The sequence below is a fragment of the Xiphias gladius genome, chromosome 3, assembly GCF_016859285.1.
Source record: "Xiphias gladius isolate SHS-SW01 ecotype Sanya breed wild chromosome 3, ASM1685928v1, whole genome shotgun sequence".
Lineage (NCBI taxonomy): Eukaryota > Metazoa > Chordata > Actinopteri > Istiophoriformes > Xiphiidae > Xiphias > Xiphias gladius.
In genome coordinates, this window is record NC_053402.1 from 17,106,248 (window position 1) to 17,129,594 (window position 23,347).

The window sequence follows — 23,347 nt, forward strand, 5'->3', positions numbered from 1 at the left end:
TAATGGAGACAACCAGGTTGTAGTCTTTTCAGATAGACGTACATCAAAGCTCTCTTTCTAGCACTTCAGAGACTACACTACACTGCTACATGCTGCACACACACAAAGACATGTACTCACTCACACACACACTCATCCTTGAGAGTGGAGAGTGAAATCTTGTGATGCTCGAGAACTTTACACCACAGACAGGCTGCAATGGGAGAAAAAAAAGCCCTAAATGCACGATAAAACATGAAGCTTCCGCTGTTTCAATGGAGCAGAAAAAACAGTAGAGAAAAATGTCAACAACAAATAGCTGCTGGTTTCTATTGCCACAGGCGACATGGACTTTGGTTCCCTCGTGTTTCTTTCCTCCCGCATTATGCATCATCTTTACATCCAATTAAACACAAACACAGGCTACAGAGAACAACTCATGGAGCATCTTAGTACGGCTCATTCTGGGAGAAACAGAAAGAGGAGGGAAGCGGAGGGAGTCACAGGAGGGAAAGAGAAAGGGGAGAAAGGGATGGTTCAAGATAAAGCAATGAGCAGATGTAATTGTGTGTGTATGTATGTGCTCGGTGGCTTCACGTAAAAGATGGACCTCTAGGCAGACCATTCCTATGTGTCTGCCGATCTGTGTCTCCCTTCGTTTCTTCATGTTTCTGTGAGTCTGTGGGGGGCACCGATTCGCTGTAGTTCTGTTTCGATTCAGCGACATTAGCAGAGTGCCGTGCAGTTCATCTAGATGATGATTGATGATGTTTGCTGAGTTATGGCGAGCCGCAGACATGAAGCATGGCAGGGTTCTCTTCTCAGGAACCCCAACTGAACCTGAGTTGTCCTTGCCCTGGTTGCCTTGGTTACGTGCAGGTAGTAAAGTGAGACTGCACAAGAGATGGTGTGAAAAGCCATGTTTAATTCCATCTTCAGGCAGCCATCGAGGGTTTCACACCTTTCCCTCCGGGCACTCGGGCAAACATTACTATGGCAACTGAGCACTCTTAACCTTCTGACCCAGTGGTTGGTTGAGCTTCACCACCACTAACTTGTTTTGCATTATTCCAGATGTCAAGATGAAAATACATGAGGCTTTTCTTCATTTGTATTAAGGGAAAAGGGGAGATTTAGTGAGCTGTCTTTGCCTTAACACTGATCTGACAGGAAAAGCTTTAGAAAAATTGACATTTCAGTTGAAAGCATAATAGCTTTTGATATATCCCACCTTGAATGGAGTTCCACATTGACCCTGTTCAGCAAGCTTTTGCCTGAAATCCAGGAATTCTGCATTTTTAAACTTTGCGTCTAGATTTACAATGACTTTCCATGGGTGAAATGGAAATGTGGACTCAAGAGGTGGGTTAGTGTGAGCTGTGGTAGTCCATTTGGCTGTACAAAGATATTTCTCTGTTGGAACTTTTGAATGAGGTGTTTCATTCTGTTTACATAAGTTCATTTGACATTCAATAAGAAGCATGACTATCAAATGTGAGCTGCGTGCTGTTGTAATGTTTACATAAGGCTTTTGTGTTGGTTTAGATATCTGTGTTATGTTTGCAGTAGTGTCAGGGTGTACACTCCTCCATCTGTGTCCGTATTGACATGTTGATGTTGTCATGAAGTGTGTTTGTGCGTGAGAGATTGTCTGTATGTCTATTAATCAGTGAGTATTAAATCTAAACCAAAGACTGAGAGCTCGACAAGCTTAACATTATCCTGCGTGCCCACTGGACTACCTAATGTAGATTCAACATCCTGGATAATTCCAGGAAGCATATGGTCTTTTAGTCCATAATAACTCAGCAGCATCAGCAGCAAGAGTAACATTAGGAAGATCAATAACAACCACAAGCACTGTTATGGGATTGACTCCAATGTTGCTAGATGGATAGAGCAACTCATGTACTCCAACTTCACAAAATCCAATTAGACTGTACATGTCTGTGTGATGATCTACGATCTAGACATTCACTGCACCTATTTAATATTCGCTATAACCATGAGCAAAACATTAAACTCCTCTTTCTCCAGCTCTGCTCTACCACAGTTCATTCTCAGAGTGTGTTTGAAATTCTTCTCACTTTCCAATTACAGTATACAAAAAAACTGGGTACACCCCTTACAATAATTGCATCATTTTATGATTAAATACAAACAGGTTCGAAATTCAGAAATTGAGTATGAGAAGTCCGACTTGGACCAGAAAAACTTCATAATTATGCTGCAGAGCGGTCCACACAGCAGACTCAAACACAACTAACCTCTTTTATCACCTATGCAAGGATCATGTCAACAGAACGGAGAGAGTCTACGGATGAGAGCCAAAGTACAGTTGAGTGCTCAAAACAAACCCCAGACTTAGATGCTGCAATAGGCTTTTGCCCACAGCAAACCATATAGCAAAGAATCACAAAGATGGAAGTTTCTGTTGCAACTTACATCTGCAAATACATGGCCCCAAATTACACGGTTGAGAAATGGTGGTTTCGTGAATTGATGCTAACACTCGACCCAAGGTACACAATGCCAAGCCAAATTGTGTTGTAATAACAAAACAGGCCTTTCCATGTGGTCATTGTATACAAACTATTTATATAGTGAATTTACAGAAAATGTCATATAAAGTGATATGTATCCTTATCTGGATATGAAATGACTTACATCGAGATATGAGATTTCATATTGCACAGCCCTAACTGCAACAAAAATCTGTTTGGTTTGATCAATGCAACAAAACAAAAAAAAAGTGATCACACCTAAATTTCAATAAAGGGTAATTGCATGAACAAAAGTTATAAAATAACCTGTGAACACCACAGCTTTCTTTAGTTTGGCCTAGGTTGTGTCTAATACAACATGGCCCCACGTGGTAAGGTACTGCCTGGACAAGTAATAAACCAGATTGTGAGACTTCATAAAGGTGGGAGAAGGTACAAGACCATCAGTAGGCTACTGTACATGAGCTGTAACACAGTTGCAGTAATGGTTAGGAGGTACAGGAAGAGCAATACTACCAATAACAGAAGGCGCATTGGCCGTCATCGAAAAATGATGCCACGCACATTTTGCTATTTTCACAACCTTGCATTGAAAAACAGACGGCTAAGTGCTTTTGACTGGGCACAAGAATTATCTGTGGGAACTGGTATTTCACCGGCTGCTCAAACAGTGCAAAGGACATTGCATGAAGTCAACCTCTACAGATGGTAGGAATTTTTCCCTCATTAGGTTTTAGAGAGTATTATACAATGTTTCCACAGGTTACTTACACAGAGGCCCTAAAAGCAAATGCACATTGTCTGCTTTTAGGAGAGCAGTGAAGACACTGACGGAATCCAGCTGGCCCAATTCCCAATGGCAGTTGCCATAGCAACCAAGGTCATAAAGATATCATGGATCAAGACTCCAGTCTAGGGAGGGTCTAGACACAGTGGCCCCTTAGCTCAGGGACAGACTATATTCCCTTGAGATTCCTTATACAACATGACTTAGGTTGACGTAATGTGTTTTTTTTATGATTGTTACCCAGCAGAGTCTTCACACGTGTGTGTTTAAATACACCCTGCAAGGAGGACAACCTTCAGAATTGGGTGGCATTACATGGTGTTAACTGTGCTGGTGTTATCTCTATTCTCCTTGGCCAGGCTTCAATAAATGCTTCTGCTTAAGACATCTGGCTTAAGACTTCTTCCGTCATCTCACAAGTTTTCTATCACACAGATAGTGTCCAAGAGGAAACCCATTGCTCACAAAACTGCACAAAACTCTAAGTGTAAACCTTGCTAAAGAACATGAAAAGCAGCCGAATGAATGTTGGCGGCACATTTTTTGAGCTGATGAGACCAAAATAAGTTTGGTTTGGATCAGATGGGTCCAGCATATTTTGCATGGACCTAGCCAGGACTACAACAGTGGCTGCATAGTGCCAACCATGACACATGGAGGTGGGAGTGTGCCGATATGGGGCTGCATGAGTGCAAAAGGTGTAGGGGAGATGACATTTGCAGATGGCACTGTGAATCTAAGTTTGTATACCAAAATACTGAATGAAAAGATGTCTCAAGAAGCTTGGCAGGACAGGAATTTTCCAACATGAAAGTGATCCCAAACACATGAAAAAAAAGTGAAAGAAAAGAAAAAAGGGAAAATCTTGTCCTGACCAAGTATGTCCCCTGACTTGAATCCAACGGAACACCTTTGGAATATTTTAAAGTGAAAGGCAGAGCAACAAACGCTTCCAGCAAAGAGCAGCTGAAAAAAAATCATCTGTGAAGAATGGCAGAACATCTCTCCATATAAATACCAAATAAATTTGTATTAAATGGTCAAGATTTGTAATTATTTAACATTTTAGTTATATTAACCAGGGATGTACTCAGTTTTGTTGTATACTGCATTTGAAGAGAATCAACACCTGGAAATCTATTTAGTTACAACGGTGGCCCAGTACAGAAAAATCCCTTCTAAAAAGTTGTGTTTTAATGCTCAGGAACCTTAGTGCCTGTAGGCAGTCAGAGACAAACACACACACACACACACACACACACACACACACACACACACACACACACACACACACACAGTGCTGGTGGTTGTTAAATTTAGTCCTCAGGCCACTTCAAAATATGTAGATATTTTGCATCGCCTCAAATATTTTAGCAACAGACACACACTCACACACAGATAAAACAAACAGAAATCCCAGATTAAGTCTTAAAGCATGAAATACAGTCAAACATACAGTACATGTCAATAACCAACATAAACACTGAGGACACTTAGGGTAACCATGAGAAGACGAGAAGTAAATTAAGCAGAGACAGGGAAGATGACTTCAGAAGGGCAGAAAAAGGTAAAAAATTTTAAACTGATTATAATGCCTCAACTGCCCAAGACAATGCAGTCACATGTGAGGTGACAGGTAGAGAGAGAGATAATGCCTGCCTGCCTGCATGAGAGAACACACAGTAGCCCAGAAGGTCTATTTTCTCCTTTCTCTTGGCCTTCTTGGGCTGACTCGGGGATAAAAAGAGAAAAATGCTGCATATTTGACAAATGGGTCATGCTTTGTTTGCATGTACCTCAGGAAAAATGGATGGAGACAGAGGAGGAGATGGAGGAGAGCAACCATGAGAAGGGAGGAGTCTGTTTGCACAGCATACTTTTTCCTCAGCATGAACATTAAACACACTGGCACTCTGACCCTGTGCAATGACTCAAAATCACTTTTACTCACCCTGGCAGCCTTGGGCTTCTCTATTATTCCCAGCCTCATGCTCTACTGTATGAATCTGAGCAGAGGCACAGTTAAGAATTGTACAGTAAAATACAAACTGCGGTGAAAAGAACAGCACAGGAAGGCAGGAACAATTCTTTCCTTCATCCTGTTTTGAACACCAACCCTCCTTTTCTACCCCTCAGCTACTCATTTCACCTCCTCATGTTTTTTTCCTGCTGGGAAAATAGAGGGGTGTGCACCATGCCACTGAGGGCAGCAGCTGGGTAGAGGATGTCAGCCCTCCGCTGAACCATAGAGGGGCAGGGGCTGCGAGCCATCACACTGACTGATCTGAAATCCTTTCTGAATGCGTTATGGACGAAGCCCACTGTTGTAGGTGTTAAAAAAGCCACGACAAAGTCAAGCCTCGGGGCTTAGGTTTTAAGAATAACATTTAGTTGAATATTACTAGTAAAAATAGGTGACCTTTAGGGGGGAAAAGGACAATAGGATAGAAAACAGAACCCAAATGGAAGTGAAAAATAAAGATATGGTAATTAGTGCTTTGCACAATGAAAACCATAAATAAACATATTTTATTCCAACAATGATAAACCTTAAATAGAAGCAATAGGAGCCCCACAGTCCATTATATCCCAGTGTGCAAGAGATTTGTCACTGTCTTCCATACTGCTCTCTTTATCTTTATTGCATAAAGATAAACTTTCACCCCAACACTGCTTTATGATAGGGGGTTTCATATTGTACATTTTAATAAAAAAGAGTTTATGTAGCAGATTAGCTCTGTGTGAGTATACAGCTCTGACTTTACATACAGCCCAACTAAAAACTGATTTTGATTTTTACCAATATAGGGTTTGAGTAATATACTGTGCTCGTACTCCTTGTTATACACAACCATAATCCAGCTACTGTTAAACAATGAGTAAAAACACTGCATCGTGCACCAGCTGTCACTTAATACACAAAGAGGATCTGCTCAGGTCACTGCCGTTCAAATTACTGCACATTCTGTTGGCTTTGTGGGGCTTTATGTCTGAGTTTGTCAAAGGGAAGATGGAGTGGGAGGGCTGAACACACTCTTCCCAGCAACAGTGTTTTTTTGAGTTCTGTCTTAGTGGATTCAGCTTTCTTGATACTGACCCACCATTAAAAGGGATTCGGCACAGGTGAAATGTTGTGCATTTTGCCTTTGGAAAATGCCTGTTTTAAGCCAAGCCATTATTAAGGGATGAGAGTAGAGTGGGCAGCAGGGGCTTTTATATTTTTCATAGCCATTTCAGGATCGCCAGAAGCCAAAGACACAGCCTGTCGAAAAGCCGGGGAATCACAGGCCCACACCATCCAGTCTCTGTGACACAGCTCACATGGACCCATACATGAAGATGTAAACCGACGGGGGCTGTCTGCACTCCCATTCGCAACCTCACCTGGCCTGGAAAATACTCATTAGAATGCCCAACCATATTTAAATCAACCCCGTTAGCTGAAGACAATCATTATCTTCATTGTAATCCGGGCGAGAACAATCTTTATCATTTCCCTAAACCCCAGAGAATCCCTCTATTTTGGCATATTTTAATTGGATATGCGTCAGCGCTGAATGGATGGTGTTAATGTAGATTTGTCAGCCACTATCCCGATCTTCTTCAGCGCACACAGTTATTCACAGTCGGGCTTGTAAGCAGGAAGACATTATCGATGCTAAATGTCAACTCTTTCTCGAGGTGTCTGCCACTGTAGTGGAAACATTTCGTGTAGCAAAAAGCATTGTCACTGCAAGCAATGTCAGAAATATCTATCTTAGTTGTTTGTCTATCAGTCACTGGAGCAAGAATATTGTCACTGCAAGCGGGGCTCGCTCGCTCTCTCTCTCTCCCTCTCTCCCTGTCTCTCTCTCTGTCTCTCTCAAACACACACACACACACACACACACACACACACACACACCCCGCACGCACGGCCAAGCTTGGCTGCATCAAAGAGTGGTACTCCTTCGACTGGGCTCCTAGCACACAGACGTGCTGCTCCTAGCGTCGGCACCTTGCAAGCACAGCAGCAGTCACCTTCCAACCTCCAACTCTCCTCCGCTCTCCTCCGCTCAGTCGCGGTGATTTGTGCGGGACGGAGGGGACCGCCGGCCGTCCGCCTCGTCCGATCACAGCGTCCGAGGGGGTTCGCGCACTGGCGGATTGGAGCGTTTTGCTTCCTCTACCCACATAGGAGTCTATGCTCCAAAAGGAGACACGCGGCTGGTCGCTCTGCCGAGCCACAGAGGGCTGCCGTGCGTCCTGGTGATGAGGTTGGTGGCGCACAGCCGACACACCATTAAAGGAATCCCTCTGTATCTGAAGAAACCGCCCCAGTGAGGGACGAGCACGGGGGGGGGAAGAGCAGCGGGGACTGGTGTCGGCTGGGGCGCTATCATTTCGACTGGGATGCATCTCTTCAGTGCCATGTTCCTACTCGTGATGTTAGCTGTCGTGCCCTGCGAGGTAAGGACTCCGGCAAAAAAAAAAAAAAAAAAAAAAAAAAACGCGTACACGCTCTGAATAAGCATTGTTTAAAAGTTTCTTAAGCAGTGCTGGTCGCCTGTATCTGGATCCCCCCATGATTCAGACAATTTAAGTAAGAACGGACGTCTCAAACAGTGCAAAAGGAGGGAGAATGTTTTTTGTTAAGTCCATGCGAAGACAGTATTCATGGTGCAGCATTAAACAGGCACATCGCTTCTGTTCTGAAGGTATCTCTTATTAGTATGTAACCTTGCGTAATGACGAGAGGCAACCGCAGCATAAACAGAAAGTTCAATAAGCAGGGCAGATCCACCTGCAGCCGGCTCACTTGCACTTTTATTTCGGGAATTGAACTCTCACATATCTGTTTTTTTTAAGACTGACAAAAATCCTGATTCAATTTGTAGGATAAATTACAATGAGTGGAACAAATGCTGGTTACATGGTAAAGACGTCGTCTTAAAAGGGGGGAAAAGTGAGAACAAATCCAATCAAATGTGCAATTGATTTCTGGGGGCTCTGGTGCCTTCGATGCCCTGGAGGTCGTGGTTCACAGACCGTCCTGGCTGCCTCTGCATCACCGACAGAGAGCTCCGGGGGCTCCCCGAGAACCGCCGCGACTGGATGCGCTGATTAAGCTGAAAGAGCGGTAACGCTGACCGTGTGTTTACAGGACCCGTGTGTGATTTGTGGCTGCGCATGCAAACCACGCTCGGGCTAATTAGTAGTGTACCGGGGTCCAGCGCCGACAAATCGGTCGCAGATCCCGGAGATGCCCGAGTGCGTGGCGTGCTCTAGTGCACGACACTCCAGAAAAGTCGTGCCCGTTTGTTTAATAAATAAATAAATAATTGAAGGGGGGGGGTTGACGAGCCTTGATGTGACAGTTGTAAATTGAAGTGAAAGACGGTAAATTATTTGACCCAGAAATGCTTTCAGTCAAGGCAGGAGCGTTTGAACTTGCAGGGGGAATCAGCCGGTCAGCATACATGCGGTGTCTAGCATCAACCCCTGACAGCTTAGAAAAGTCTAAGGTCCGCCGATAAAGCTGCTACATTTTTGCCTGTTATTTAGGGGTGCAAAAAAAAAAAAAATCCTGTATGTCGGACAGCGCCCTCCCGCACCCTCAGCGTCGTGCGGCAGTATTACCAGGAACCGCGGACAGCGCCGCGTCCCACCTTCGCTTTAGAACAGCGGCCCGAGTCAATGTAGCAGCACAGACCGCGCCTCCTGCTACGCGGCTGGTTTCGTATCACGGTGTGGCCGAGGCCACCAGAGAGATGGCGGGGCTTTACATAAAAACAACACTGAAATAAAATCTGTGGGGGCTGCTAAACAAAATGGAGCAACAATGATGTATGTATGAAGAGTATTTTTGTAATCTTCTATATTACAGTGATGTTAGAGTTGAAAAATACCAGGGAGTGGGATATGCCCACGATCACATTTAGCTGGCCAGGATAACATCTGTCTTTTAATGCATTCAAATAAAACGTGGGCCAATTGTTGCTAGTTTATCAGCCAGAAGGAATCATTTGTGCTGCGTTGACAATAATGCTGTTACATCTAGAGACGGGAAAGGCCATTTGTTGCAGCACACTGTACATCAGTGCTGTGTATATGTCATGTCAACAGGGTGGACTGGACACTGCAGTTGACCTTTAACAGAAGTAGAAGCGGCAGTATGCTCTCAGTCCACGGGAGGTGCGCTGAAGAGCGGGTAGTTCACCTGTGTGTGTGTGTGTGTGTGTGAGGGGGGTTCAAGGTGGGACTTGGACAGCACAGATGGTGTTGGAGGAAAACCAGACGATTTCATTCAGAGTGCTATGAAACAAAGTGCGGGAGTTTCCAGGGCTCTAGTGTAACAGTCCCATTGAACACATCCCTACCCACATAACTACCACAAAATGAAACCCCGAAGACGTGTTTATGTGCCTCTTTAACCTCCTTTAAAATTAGATTAATTATTAAGTCTCCGGCTTCTTAATAAATAATTTAACCGACTGAAAAAAATGTGACTTTTTAACATCTTAACTTATAACTAATTGTAAATTCTAAAACATGTCTATCCTATTAGCATTAACACATCACTATGGATGTGAAGAACAAATGTCCCCGTTAAACGCTTGAGAACGTGTCAGTGAAAATGCATCTGATGATTTCCTATCTTATCTCAACCCTTTCTTCAGTGGGTTCAAACTGTAATTGGCCTTGGGGGACAATTTGTTGTAAGTGTTCACATTAAATATTTACAGGACTGAAAGAAAATATGACGCCACCCATCACCCTAAGATTGCACTGAAAACATAAAGAATTGATGACTTCCTGCGTATCTACTGCAATGAGGATAACACTCCCCACCAGCGGAGTTGAGATATCCACATATTTTCAGTCACAGTCTCAGCACAGGCTTGTATGAAATATTTAGAGGGCTTTAATGAGACAGATGCACTTGTACATTCACTGCATGTGTTTGTTAAGTACCCATAAAGCCCAGGGGTCCTTAGTGCTACTGATACAGATGGGCACCTGCTTGCCCTTGGCACAGATGTCTGGCTATGATGTGCACATCAAACCGTGAATGACAGGATGCACTGACACAAGTGCCTATGTGTCTGTGTACATTTGTAAGTAATGGATTTACTATACACCCATATACTGTATAGTATAGTGCTGCACCCATGTTATACTTGGCTTGGTTGGCTTCCACTTTAACAAAGTAGGGAGAGAAAGGGATTACAGAAGATTTAAACCTTAAAAAAAAAAAAAAAAAAAAAAAATCAGCCAATTCTTTTTAAAACACTGAAATTATTTTTTGAAAAGCGGCTTTTTCAAAACGTATTCAACATGTCGAATATATCAAGGATCAGGCAACTCCTCTACATATACCAGACATTCAGAGGAATTTGTGCTAACAATCATTCTGCAAAGTGTAAACCTTCTTTAATGTATATTATTTTTGAACAACACTTTGAAAAAAACAAAATATTGCATGAAATGTATGTGTTGACTGGTTTTAGTCAGGAGTTAGAAATTATAGTATTTTGTAATTATATGGATTGTAATGAATTTTCTGTGAAACTTTTCATTAGCCTGGTTAATATTAATATCTTAGTATTCATTGTTCAGAATGTGAAGTTAGTGCAACAGCAGAAATTCTGGCGCATAACCTAATTCATCTAGGAAACACAAGACGTTCCATTTGCTGTGTTTAGAGTAGGACTTAAATCTAATGTGATGGATGAAATTTCTGTGAACTACAGTATGAAATGATCAGGTATCCTGGAGTTGTTCAACAGAAAAATAAAGACTAGAAGAACATTTAGTGTTAGTGAAATATCCCCTTTATCAAAAATATGGTAATTTTGAACTTGTTTTGGTGACATGATAACTTCTTTTGTTCAAAACAAAGACTTTAAATAATATCAGTCACATTCTCAAATGGGTATGTATTTTTAAGAATGGTTGCAGAACACAAAGATGTGTGCTCCACTAATATTCCTGTCCAACCATCAAACTGATATAAAAAGCGTGCTGGAGCCTGACTGAGAGCTGAGGTAATATTGTTCCAGGGGACAAGATTGCTTTGTTTCGTTTTCTGTAGCTGCTCAATTTCTGCCTCAGTTGTCGGGTATAAAGACTGTCTCATGTACTTGAAAGATGCACATTTAGGTTTGGAGGCAAAAAATACTGTTGTGGTCCCACTGGAGCAAGGGAGTGCCAGGGGAAAGCCGTTATTGGTTTAAGATGTCTGGCCTCGAAGACTCCCAACACTACCATGGTTTAGAGTGATGGAAACGAACGCTTGCTTTGGTGTTTTTCTGTTCAAACACCAAGTGCGGTGAGGGAGAAAAAACCTAATTGCTTGTCATTCTCAAAGAGTAAGACAGAACCGTGTATAAGCAATTGGCTAGATTTTTCAGTAATTTACTTGATCTCTTCTCTCACCAAGGATCACGGTAAACAATCATTTTGTACAGACTACCATTTAGGACCTTGTTAAGCTGTGTTTCCCCACTCTAGATTGGTGTGATGATTGCATCAAAAACTTGCCCAGCTGGGGTCGAGTTATAGATTAAAAGGCAAGTCCTGTAAAGGAACTAGTACTTGTAAATCATGTCGCTGTTTGAAACATCACTTGGAACAAACGTTTTAGTTTATTTACACTGAGCTAATTATACAGTACGTTAGTACTATGATATAAGTGTCACTGAACTGAGATGGTTTTATTGGTGCAAATGAACCAAGGCTACAATAATGCTATATTGAGAAGGCTACTTAGGTATATGTCAATATTAGTAAAATGCCTGACATACTGTATATTAGGTCTGATTCGGCATAAAAAGAGCCAAAAGTGATGTAAAGCTGACCTAGTGCTAATGCTATCTACAATGTCTCCACGGGTGGGGACAAGAAAGACAGACCTCCGCTCAATCAGTCTGGGAGGACAAACAGCTGGATTCGCAGATATCCAATTGAGACAGTTTTAAGCAGTCCACTGACCCGGCAGTGACCCTTTGGCCAAAAAGAGCAAAGCAGCAAGATCATAATAAAAGCCCCCCTGCCTCCATGCCAAAGGCCTCCTACAGAGCAACCATACCAAGACACCGACGCTTGTCAAACCTTGTAAAAAAATACTTCAGTAAATGTTATCTCCGCCATTATTATCAGTGAGCCTACCCGTTAAAGGCCTTTATAAATATTGAGGAATGAGACTGTGCAGCTGGATGACAGTCAAAGAGAAACAAAGATGTGAGTCTACATTTTCCAGGAGAAAAGACACTAGGTAGCAGGCTGGGCAGAGTGTGGTCTGCCAAGCAGCAGCATAACCTCCACCTAGAGAATTAAACAAATGAAAAGCTGCAGGAGCAGGGGCGTAAATCTGCCAGTGAGAGCCAAAGACACACACTCAACTCTTAAAAATCACCTTGCTATGGTATGACAGGTCCAGTGCTGGTCTGACTTACTAACATTACATACCACACAAGCTCATATAATTAAAAGGTTAGGCTGCAAGCCACAGATACAACTTTAAAACCAATACTAGAACATTACATATTCTGTATGTAGTTCACACAGCATTCATTTTCTCAATAATGCCCACATTTCTTAAATACACTAGCATGATAACATGAGTGACATGTTCCTAGTAAATGGCAATAATATATAAGCGTAGTGTAATTTTCAGGTGTTTCTTGCTCTGTTAAATAAGATAACCCACATAACCTAATTTCTGTGTTGCCTGTCAGTCTGTAACAATCCCGCCTAGCACTATGTGGGCGAGTAGGTACGCAGGCAGGGTTAGATTAGCCACTATGCCTGCATCCACCTTCACGCACTCCCCATTAATATACCAAGGTGCTGCTTCACAATCAGCCGCAGATAATGAGCTTGCATTATGCCTGATTCAGTGCTGCTTGAGGAGATTGAATAGTATGTGCTTGTGTCATGACTGATTAGGGTAGAGCTCAAATCATTGCATGATAATGACACCACATTGTGTGAGTCAGAATCTTACCACTGTAAAGAGATTTGTTTCATAAAAGAGATGCTGCTTAAGAAAGGGGACTGAAGCACTGAGAGCTATTTAGCCTTTGTGCCGTCTGCTGTTCACTCTCTCCTCTTAATGTTTGATGTGCTTTCATGTAGCCTGCTGCTTCATCATCAGAGGGGTGTGTGTGTGTTTGTTTGTCTGTTTGTAGGGTCAAATAATCTCTACACACAGTGACATTGTGGGGACTCACCTCCTGTCTGGAAACAAAAATTGATTCCTCAGAATGTTGCCTATTTGTTTTCAGGTTAAGACTTGGTTTAGGGTTAAGGTTGACTCATCTGAAGTCAGAATAACTGTTAAACATGCAGTGTTTATGGTTAGGAGCAAGTCGATACAATGTCTTCACAAGTACAGTGTGTGTGTGTCTGTGCATGGTTGTGGTAGAAAGGAAGGGGTGGTTAGGTGTGTTTTTTAACGGACAGGGGGGGTTGTGTGCCTGTGTAGGTGGTTTCGTTTTCTCATGGTGATTTACCTGTTTCTGGGTCAGTTTCCTAAATGCGATCCGTTCCTGACTCACACAGGGGTGATATTGGCGCGTGATGATGGCAGCGAGCTCTTTTGCGGTGAGGCCCGGGGTGAAACGGGTGACTGATTTTACTTCTGCAGTGCCTTGGCTGAGGCGACAATGGCGGGCAGTGGTCTACATGGTAATTGCTTAACAGATGGAATGCCGGGTAGAGAAACGAGTGAGGCCAGTAGCCTGGCTCTCAGACTAACACCGTGTGTCCTTGTCATGATTGGCCCCCTGAGGTAGAGAGGGTGGGTCAGCATGGCCTTACCTCTCTGACTGGAATGCCCTTTTCCAAATTTGTACATATGCAAACACATATGACCTTCCTTCCCACCTGAAACAAACAAAACGCTAAACTGTGCTCTTATCATCCTACAAAGCGCTGGCTACAATATATTTCACAGTACTGGTTTTCTGTTTAACAGACAAATCTTCACAGCTGTTTCTAGTATCGGAGACGCCCCACTGACTGACACAGATGAAACCAGATTCCCTACATGTTGCTTGTGTTATGATTTTTTTAGGCTCTGAAATTATTGGACATATAGTATATAACTGTCAGGAGACATTTGTTGTTGAAACCCTGGGCATTTAAGTGTTTTTTCACACATTTCAGGACCGGGGAAACTCTCAGATTATCGAAGATAGATAGGAAAGTCTGGTAACCTTGGTATTTAGTCCATGTTTCAAACGCCCATTTACTCATTCAGCGCCACTGACTGACCACTACTTATGCTCCAGGGTTGTAGGGACTCTAAATGACCTCTGTTGCTGTTTTCTGTCATGTTGAAAACCCAGCGGTCTGCTGTCCTAAAATGACCACTAGCAATTCGAAGGAATGAGCTGGATGACTCTCAGGCAGCTTGTAATCAAATGCCTTTAAGTTCTTATTGGACTGAGTACAAAATACAGTTGTTAGGGCTTTCTCATTTGTACACACATGGTAAACCTGGAAACTAACCAGCAGCCAGCTGTACACTCAGGAACTGAGTGTAGATTTTTAACGGATTAGATTTACATGTGTCCTCTTTTGAGCCTGTAATGTCCCCCTTTGACACTTATTCTCTCCTCCATACAATTTCACAATGACTGAGTGAGGCACAGTTAATTTCTCAAAATATTATGTGTGCTCATCTAATGTACAGGGTGTTATTTGTATGATTGCTGTCAATAGTCTATGGAAGGATCAGCTGGACTGGTGGGATGAATATCATCCCTATATCGCATTCTCTCCCCCACTTTTTGTCTTTCCTTCTGTGTGACTGTGCTGGAGGGTGCAGGACTCCCAGAGGTTTATGTCTGTGACTCTAAGCAAGAGTGACATTTCTCTGACAACACCCAGAACAGGCACACACATGCACAAGCACACACAGTGCCTTTCACACACACACAGACACACACACACACACACACACACACACACACACACACACACACACACACACACACACACACACACACGTTGCCTTTGTCTTCCTTTCTCTCTCCCCTTCACTCTGTAGTTCACAAACATGTCAGCAACAGGATCCACAACAGACAATGAGCAAAGCAGTGCATTGAATCGATGCCGACGAACACGGTTGAGGCTGTTAAGCTTGTCGTATAGTATGGTATGAGTGACAGATGCCAATTAAAAACCAGATATGCTTGATCATCCGGGCAGTGCTGGACACACTGCCACCAGTAATAAGGGTGACAACACGTTACCCTAGTAACTGCCACCATGGGACTCACCCAAATGGTTTTTTGCATCCATCTGCTCTTTTTTGCATTGCAGTAGGCACCTCCTGACCAGTTTTCTGTACGACCTTGCTTTCCCCTGCTCGATGAATCTTTTATGAGCCTGGCAATGTGGGTTTCTGTGTAGAAGATTGGAATATAAATATGGCTGTTGCGCCTGGAGCTCGTCTTCTCGCTCTGATACAAAAGCTTTCATAAGACTGAGCAGATTGGGCAAGCTGCTACTTGAACGGTGCTCTTCAAATCTCTTCACTTTTATCGGAAGACACACATCCCATATCAGAAGGAGGTATGCATTCTCAGACACCATAGATTCTCCCTCCACCTGCTCATTGACATGGCTGGACAACACATCGCACTCCTGGGAAATCTTTATTCCTTTAAGGATTCATTTTTATGTCAAATTCTTAGTCAGAGATCTTGCGCAGCATAAGTTTTCTCTTCGAAAGCTCTAGTTAATTACACATTGCTCACATTTATGTTACGGAGTTGAGAGCTGTAGCAGCAATTTACATTGAATGAGAGGTGATAAAAAAGTGACAAAGTAATTCTTGTTTGGGCTCCTCAGACTGTACTATGCCTCTGTCTCGTGCTACCTACTACTTTGTCTGCCTCTCCTTCTATTTCACATGATCCTTGATACCTTTATTCGACAGAGACCTCTCCTCACCGCCATGTCTGAGTGTGACAGGACTGCCTCCCATGTTGAAAGCTAACTCAATTGCAGGGCTTTCATTTTGGGGAATGAAGGATGAGAGCTATGCGGCACGGCAGAGGCGGGTGGCAAGAGGAACCATTTAATCGATGTGTTTTTCACATGGCACTGTCACAGCCACTCAGTAGGGCCATTGATGAGGGAGGCTCTCTCTGACTGCGCCAAGGCTTAAAGGCTCCAGTCAGGGAAGTGTGGGAGCCCAGCAGCCACCAGACACTGCTGCATATCAAGCAGGCTGGGAGAGCCGCTCTCTGCAGCCCCATCTAGAGCAAGCTAGAGGTGTCCTTTGATAGACACAATGTATGTAGGAGAGGGGAGATAACAAGATGCTCCAGTGGAAGGAACACCAGCTTACATTAGATTTTACTGTTTAATTCTAAATCCCTGGGATTTCTCCAAGTCTACAAAACACACACAGACACAGTAGTGTCTGATACTAGATGCGAACACCACATCAGGAAGTAGGAGACACAACTAGAGACTGTTGTATGCAGCTAATACGGAACTCAGTATGTACCGTATTACAGAAAAAGTAAAATGGAAAGATATCCGTAGCATTGACGACATTTACTGAAAGAAACTGGATCTAGCTTTGATGGATTACACAAAATTAGAGGAAAATGATGTAACAGGCTGAATTCTGTATTAATTTTCATAGATCAGAAGGCTCTGATTTAGACAAGCATATTAGTCGAAAGGAACTTTTCTTAAAGGCTGTCCTGTGATTCCAGCAGCATCATGAATCCATTGCTCATTATGCCCTTTTGATTATTTATTGAGTATAGAAGACAAACCTTGCTTTTGAAACAATGCCCGTGAGCTTGCCCTGAGCTCTCATTTTACAAAAATTTTCACCTTTTGTTTTCACCAGTTTGCAGCCTCAGACACACAAAGACAGCCGGTACAAAGCACAATGCGGGGGAGGATTTTTGCTATACTCTAAAGAAAGCATTCTTTTGCCCCTCCAGCTCCCTTAGTAATACTCTTGCCAAAAAGTATACATATGTGCATCTAAATCATGTTTAAGCAACTGTGTAGCATTAAGTACAACTAAGAAAACTGTTGTACTTGTAATATTTGTGTGCATTACAAATAGACACCAACATGCTTTCATTAACAGAGACACACACACACACACACACACACACACACACACACAACACACACAGAGACACTCAGTGTAGACCGATGCTATGAAATGAAGATGCTGTGGTGATCAGGGTTGGTGGGCAGTGTCAGAGTACAAAGTGAGAGGATGTGGGCTGATATTGAATTAGTGCCCAGTGGAGTAGTTGAGCCGGGCAGCGTGGCTGGGAAGTGAGTGAAGAGAGAGAGAGAAAGAGGAAAAAACACTGGAGTTGCTGGAAATGAAAATTGAAGATTGCGAGCAGGGATAGAGGGAGAAATAGACAGAGTGCCTTCCGACTGTGCCTGCAGGGTTATTATTTCTCCCATCCTTACCGAAAGGAGAATAATAATTAGAGGTCTATCGCTCTGTCAACATGATTTTATTCCCCTCACTGGCACACGCTCCTTGCAGATTGTCTTTAATTAGCTCCACATTGCTTAATCAATATGGCCGCGACCATGACAAAACAACGGCATGAGCATGCTGCCACTCGGGCAGGAGAGACACGGGAAGCATCAAGAAGAGTGGATGAAGTGTTGACAGACAAGACGAGAGAAGAAAATGATGTAGAGCAGCATTTCTGTGTTACGGGAAAAAGAAACATCATGCTTTGATAAAAACCTGCTCTCATGATGATTAGAGTCTGCCTTTGTTTATCTACTATGGACTTTGTGTGGTTGCAGATGTGCAGCAAGATATATATATATATATATATCTTGCTGCATCACAAGGTGAAAAGTTGAAGTCTTAGCTCAGCTGTATATCATGCAACAGAAATAGTCCTATCATGCCAGACTTTGCTGTGCGATCTAATTCCCTAATCCTCCTTATACCTTATTTTTGAAAAGCAGAGTTGAATGCTTCAGCCACACTAATGGCAATGTGATGAATAGGTATTCAGGAGAGGTCTCTCTCTTTTAGCCTTAGTGCCTCGGGCTACTGGCTGTCTCAGGCCCAGCTTTCATCTTTTACTCCTCTCAGCGAGAGTAAGAGCATGCAGTAAGCTCATGCAGGGATCTTCAGAGAAGAGTACTTCTCACTTGTCAGGCACATTTTTATATTTGGTATGTTCTAGATCGATATCTGCAGCTGGCATGGTTAAATATGTTGTGATCTAATCTACACAGCCCTGAACAAGACTATTAAATGTGAGACTGAGCTCAAACTTAAACGGATTTGTACCTGTGCATAATGTTAGATACTTTCGAGGGCTTTTACATTGTGAAACAAGTGTGCGGGGATAATCTTTTGATCGTCAGATTATTATGGACTGCAAGGGACGAGAGTGTAGAGTCCTTCTCATACATTATCCTTTGCTTTTCAAATTAACACAAGCACACAATTGTTGTGCAGAGATGGACCCCTGCATGGGTGTCATTCAATTTTAAATTAGTATGGGTAGCAGAAATGTCCACAGAATGTGTTACCCTCTCGTGCTCATTATTAAAGGGTGTTTCATCTCCCATGTTTAGAGGTTGGATCTTATTTGGGATGCATTCCTGTCCCTTTTACCTGAGGCAATCAGTCAACAATGAGGCGTCCCAGAAGGAATGAGCAGTGGAGTTGCAGACTGGCGCGTCTTAAAGACAGCAAATGAAAGTATTTGTGTTAACGATTAGCAAAGGAAGTGCCTCCTTAAGGGAAAAATCCTATCCCAATCCCTCTCTGTGCCGCATGGAATATTAATGTAAGGGGTGGCCTTTCTGATATCATATCTCCCAGGCTGCACTCACAAATATCATCATTAAGCACCCTAGATCTGCGTCGTGCTCAGAGTGATGAACACGCTGCATAACATCCTGCATCCACTGGAATCCTGCAGACATGGACAAAGAAGTACTGTTTACAGAAATCCACACAGCCACTGTTTGTCAGTGTATAACACAGATTAACTCACATATTCCCAAGCAAACACATCCCATATATATATATAGTGTAACTCACATTTTGGGAGGAGAGCTGAATTGAGATACTAATGCAGGACATGTCACTGCATTCACCATACACTTCATTGCCTTGTACATTGCATCTGTTGCTGAGCGATCCAGCCTGATGATCCAACGCGGCCCCCTGTGGTGAAGCACCAGACTCTATGGCCACTCTTTACCATGAGGGCCTCTCTACCTTCCACCCGCCAACACCTTCCCACCCACAATACTTCTCATCTCACACTTGGCTGACTCCACAGAATATTACCCCTTTATAATATTCAACGTTCAGCCCTCTCATTCTGGCTCCGCATACTCATTTTCCCCAGTTTGTTGATATTTTCCTGTCTGTTTGTTTGTGTAATCACTAAACGGATCACTGGCTCCTGATTTTGACAATGCAGCAGAGACTTTGCAGATTATATGGCTGGATCATCAGCAGGGTGTTGGGAGAAGGTACAAAGAACACAGGCTAACACAAGATTGTTTATTTATACTAATAATCCTTTCCACTCTTTCCACCAGCAAGGCAAAACTCCATCAAAGCACACAGTGACGAGCTAATTTATTTATCTACAAGTTTATCCTAACCATTTTTGCCCGTAACGTCATGTGGCTCTAAATGTAATATTCAGTTAGGGGCTGTTTGGGGATTTCTCTCCACTGCACACTGTGCCTGTGTTGTACTAATAATGTCTCCCTAATTAAATGTTACAGCTTCTCTGAGCATTAATGACCTGAAGACAGAGGACACAAATCGAGGCTTCAGTGTTAGCTCTGACAAATAAGCTGGACACAAGACTACAGGCTAGTTCTGTCCCTTCATTACTAATACACAGTACATAGCAGATGAGTTCTGGTCATTGTTTGCTTCTGACCATGGTGAGCGCAGAATATTTATTTTATATTTATTTATATATATATTTTTTTTTTTCTTTTTTTTTTTTTTCTTTTAAACAAGTGGTTGCTGCAAATTCTCAGATGACCAGGCTGTAATTGGCAGGATCTCTCCAGTCCTCTCTGGTACTGTTATCTGTTAAACAGATAACATGTAAATTCATCACCTCAGGGAGTTTAAAATGTATCACCCATACATTTCACTCTTTCACTCTCTCTCTCAAACATCACAGTCTCGTTCATAACCTTTTTGTCTATCCCTCGTGTTATTCTTTGGCTTATTTTCCGTTTCTTTAACCTGCCTCACAGATCAGCTAATCGCGATGATACCTACACTCTGTGACTTGCTGACATTTTTAGAAAAGGACTCAGAAACCAAATGAAAACCGGCTGTCTCTTTAGTCATCTGACAAGCCACTAGGTGCATGGCATCTACGATCAGCTCTCAGCTCTTCTGCAGGTATAAACGAATACATCATTAATGAAACAAAGCACTTTGCCAGTACAGGATTACAACAACGGAAAGGCACTCAACTCCAGCAGTGCAGAGACGGATTTTAAAAATGCTCACAGCAGCAACAGCAATATACTGTATAGAGGCCTAATGTATATGTTTAAATATTAGCATGCCAAAAAATAGATGTGTTTTATAAGTTGTACTGTCTAACACTGAGCTGCTATATTAAGAAAAATGAGAGTGCCAGCAATCAGCGTAAGGCTAGTTACCATCTGGATCCAAAAAAAACAACAAAAAAAAACCTCAATTATTCTGGGTGATAGTGACAAAAACAGCACCACAAGTTCAGTAAAGGGTGTTTTGGAGAGGCAAGTGGGCATGGGGGGCAGTCTCAATTAGCAGACTTTCTCTGAGCCTCAGCTACCTTTCTGCTGGGCTGAACACTCCCCATTTGCTGTCAGTAATTATTCCATTTACAGGAATAGCTTTCCCTACGCAACAGAGAGAATGTTTGATTAACTGGGTGGGAGAAAAGGTCAGGATGTGGCAGAAAAGATCCAGAAAAGAGTGGGTTTTTTGGGACATTGGTAATCAGGTCATGGAGCCAGGAAATGATCATAGTAATTGAGCGTGTGAATGTGAATCTGTATGCATCTGCATGTGTGTGAGTGCCTTCGTGTGTGTTTGTGTGTGTGTGGGCAATGGAACTAGGCACATTTGCCACAGGAAGTGCTACACCGAGTCGTATTCAGCTGGTACTGTTGGCATAAGTAGGTGCAGAACAGTGGCTAGAGCCATGCTGTGCTGCAGAATGCATGGCAGCTGATTGCCACATGTAGTTCTTGTCTATTGCTTTGATCAAGGCTTTTTCTCTAGCAAGCCTCAAGCAAAATGTGGCACCCTGCTTGTCCCTGATTGAGCTATCTGATATACAACCATATATGGGTTATTCATACTAAATATCCTACAAATAATAATGTATAAGGCCCTATGGACTGTTGAGATTGTAATCAAGGGAGCAATCACCAACAATCATTCCTTTTATGAATAAAATTTGAATGCATGTTCCGGCAATATATTCAAGAAGCTTCTGAGAACAAGTACACTGAACTAGGATTTCTCCAATACCGTGTTTTCTTGTTCAAGGAAAACATGGCAATGTAAATATTTTAGAGGTTTAGCCTCTTTGACTGCACCTGTCCCTCTGGGTGGGTCATTAAAAAGGCAGGTTGAGTGGATGCTAGATTTCAGGGAGACACATAAAATTATTATAAAGTCATCAGCAAATTGCCATCTTGCGTAATGGTGAGAATATAAAGACATGTTTTCTGGGGTTTGAATATTTCCCTCAATGTGAAGATGATATTGCTTCAAAATCTTAATACATGCAAATGAAGAATATCTGTACAAAATCAAAGAATATAATGTCTATAGTGTTGTAAAAACAATTTCCTCTTACAGGACCGGTTAAAAGGCCTGGTATCAGTCTTGCAGTTCTGCCTCGTGATATACTATGAATCGACTCCTTGTCTTCAGTGTGTGTTGACTGGATGGGCTTTACAGGTTATACTCTGAAGAAAATGGATGGACTCACCACGGGGTATTATAGGTGTACTACAGTCAATACAGCCAGGCAGACAGACTTACTGTATTGATTTTCTCCATGTGTTCCTACTGGAAGGAGACATTCTCACCTGATAACAGACATCATCGCAGTTAATCAGCGCTGCTTAATGAGCCTCAGGCGGTGACACTGTTTTGTTTCTTACTTTTGTTTCATACAATAGGGACCATGGTACTGTATACTACGTGCATGTCACAGCTCAACCGGGTCTCTCACACAACATCGGCAGCTACCATTACAGGGTATTGTAGACATTTCACAGCTCAGTGGAGAGAAAGCTTTGCTCATGCAAGTGTACACAAATATGGAGCACTGACACACAAACAAATCTATGCATGCATATGTAAATACAAACAGAAATGGACACATTTAATACATTAGCTTTATATGAGTGCACATAAAAACACTACATTGGTCTAATAGTCAAATACACAACATCTAAAGTTATTTTATTGTCTTTAGGAGATTCTTGTGATCTTGTGAAACTGTTATGGGGTTATTGACTGCCACGTAAGGCCGTCATGCAAGCCACATACTGTAAATCATGTCATGCCATGACACATATAAGGTCATTCGCCTCTTTGGTCAGGGTGGGACAGAGGTCCTCCCTCATTGGTGGTGAATGTTCACTGTTTGAATTATTGAACATATGCAACTTGATAGGATTTAGTCTCTGTATTTTATGCACGCAGAAATCAATATGTGTGTGTGTACGCAAAAGTCCTCCTGTGGTCTCAGTCGCTACTATGAAATGTAAAAGCCCAGATGAGTTTCCTTAATCAGAGGCCCACAGGAGCTGTTAATAGATTAAACACTCCATGTTGAAAGCACACCACTGTGTCTGCCTGACTGAACCCTGGGGTACAGCCTATTTATGCCATTTAAATAGTTGCTATGGTAATGAGGTCACGCTTTGTTTAAGCTGATTTTGATCTTGATATATTTAGAAGGCATTGGGCCTCCATGTCCATCATCTAATTAATGAATTATGACTCAGAAAAATAGCCAGTATTCTCGGAGCCAGATGAATCCAGCATCTTTCAGAGCTCGGG

General features: G+C 42.5%; 1 protein-coding gene across 2 annotated transcripts in view; it reads left to right on the top strand.

Moving 5' to 3' along the window:
* Nucleotides 1–7,365: 7,365 nt before the first annotated feature.
* Nucleotides 7,366–23,347, top strand: part of olfm2a (olfactomedin 2a) — a 44,085-nt gene continuing 28,103 nt past the window's right edge. For both annotated transcript variants that reach the window (XM_040157448.1, XM_040157458.1), the window contains exon 1: nucleotides 7,366–7,719. In XM_040157448.1, the coding sequence (XP_040013382.1) occupies nucleotides 7,663–7,719 (57 nt within the window). In that variant the 5' untranslated portion in view covers nucleotides 7,366–7,662. The remainder of the gene's footprint in view (nucleotides 7,720–23,347) is intronic.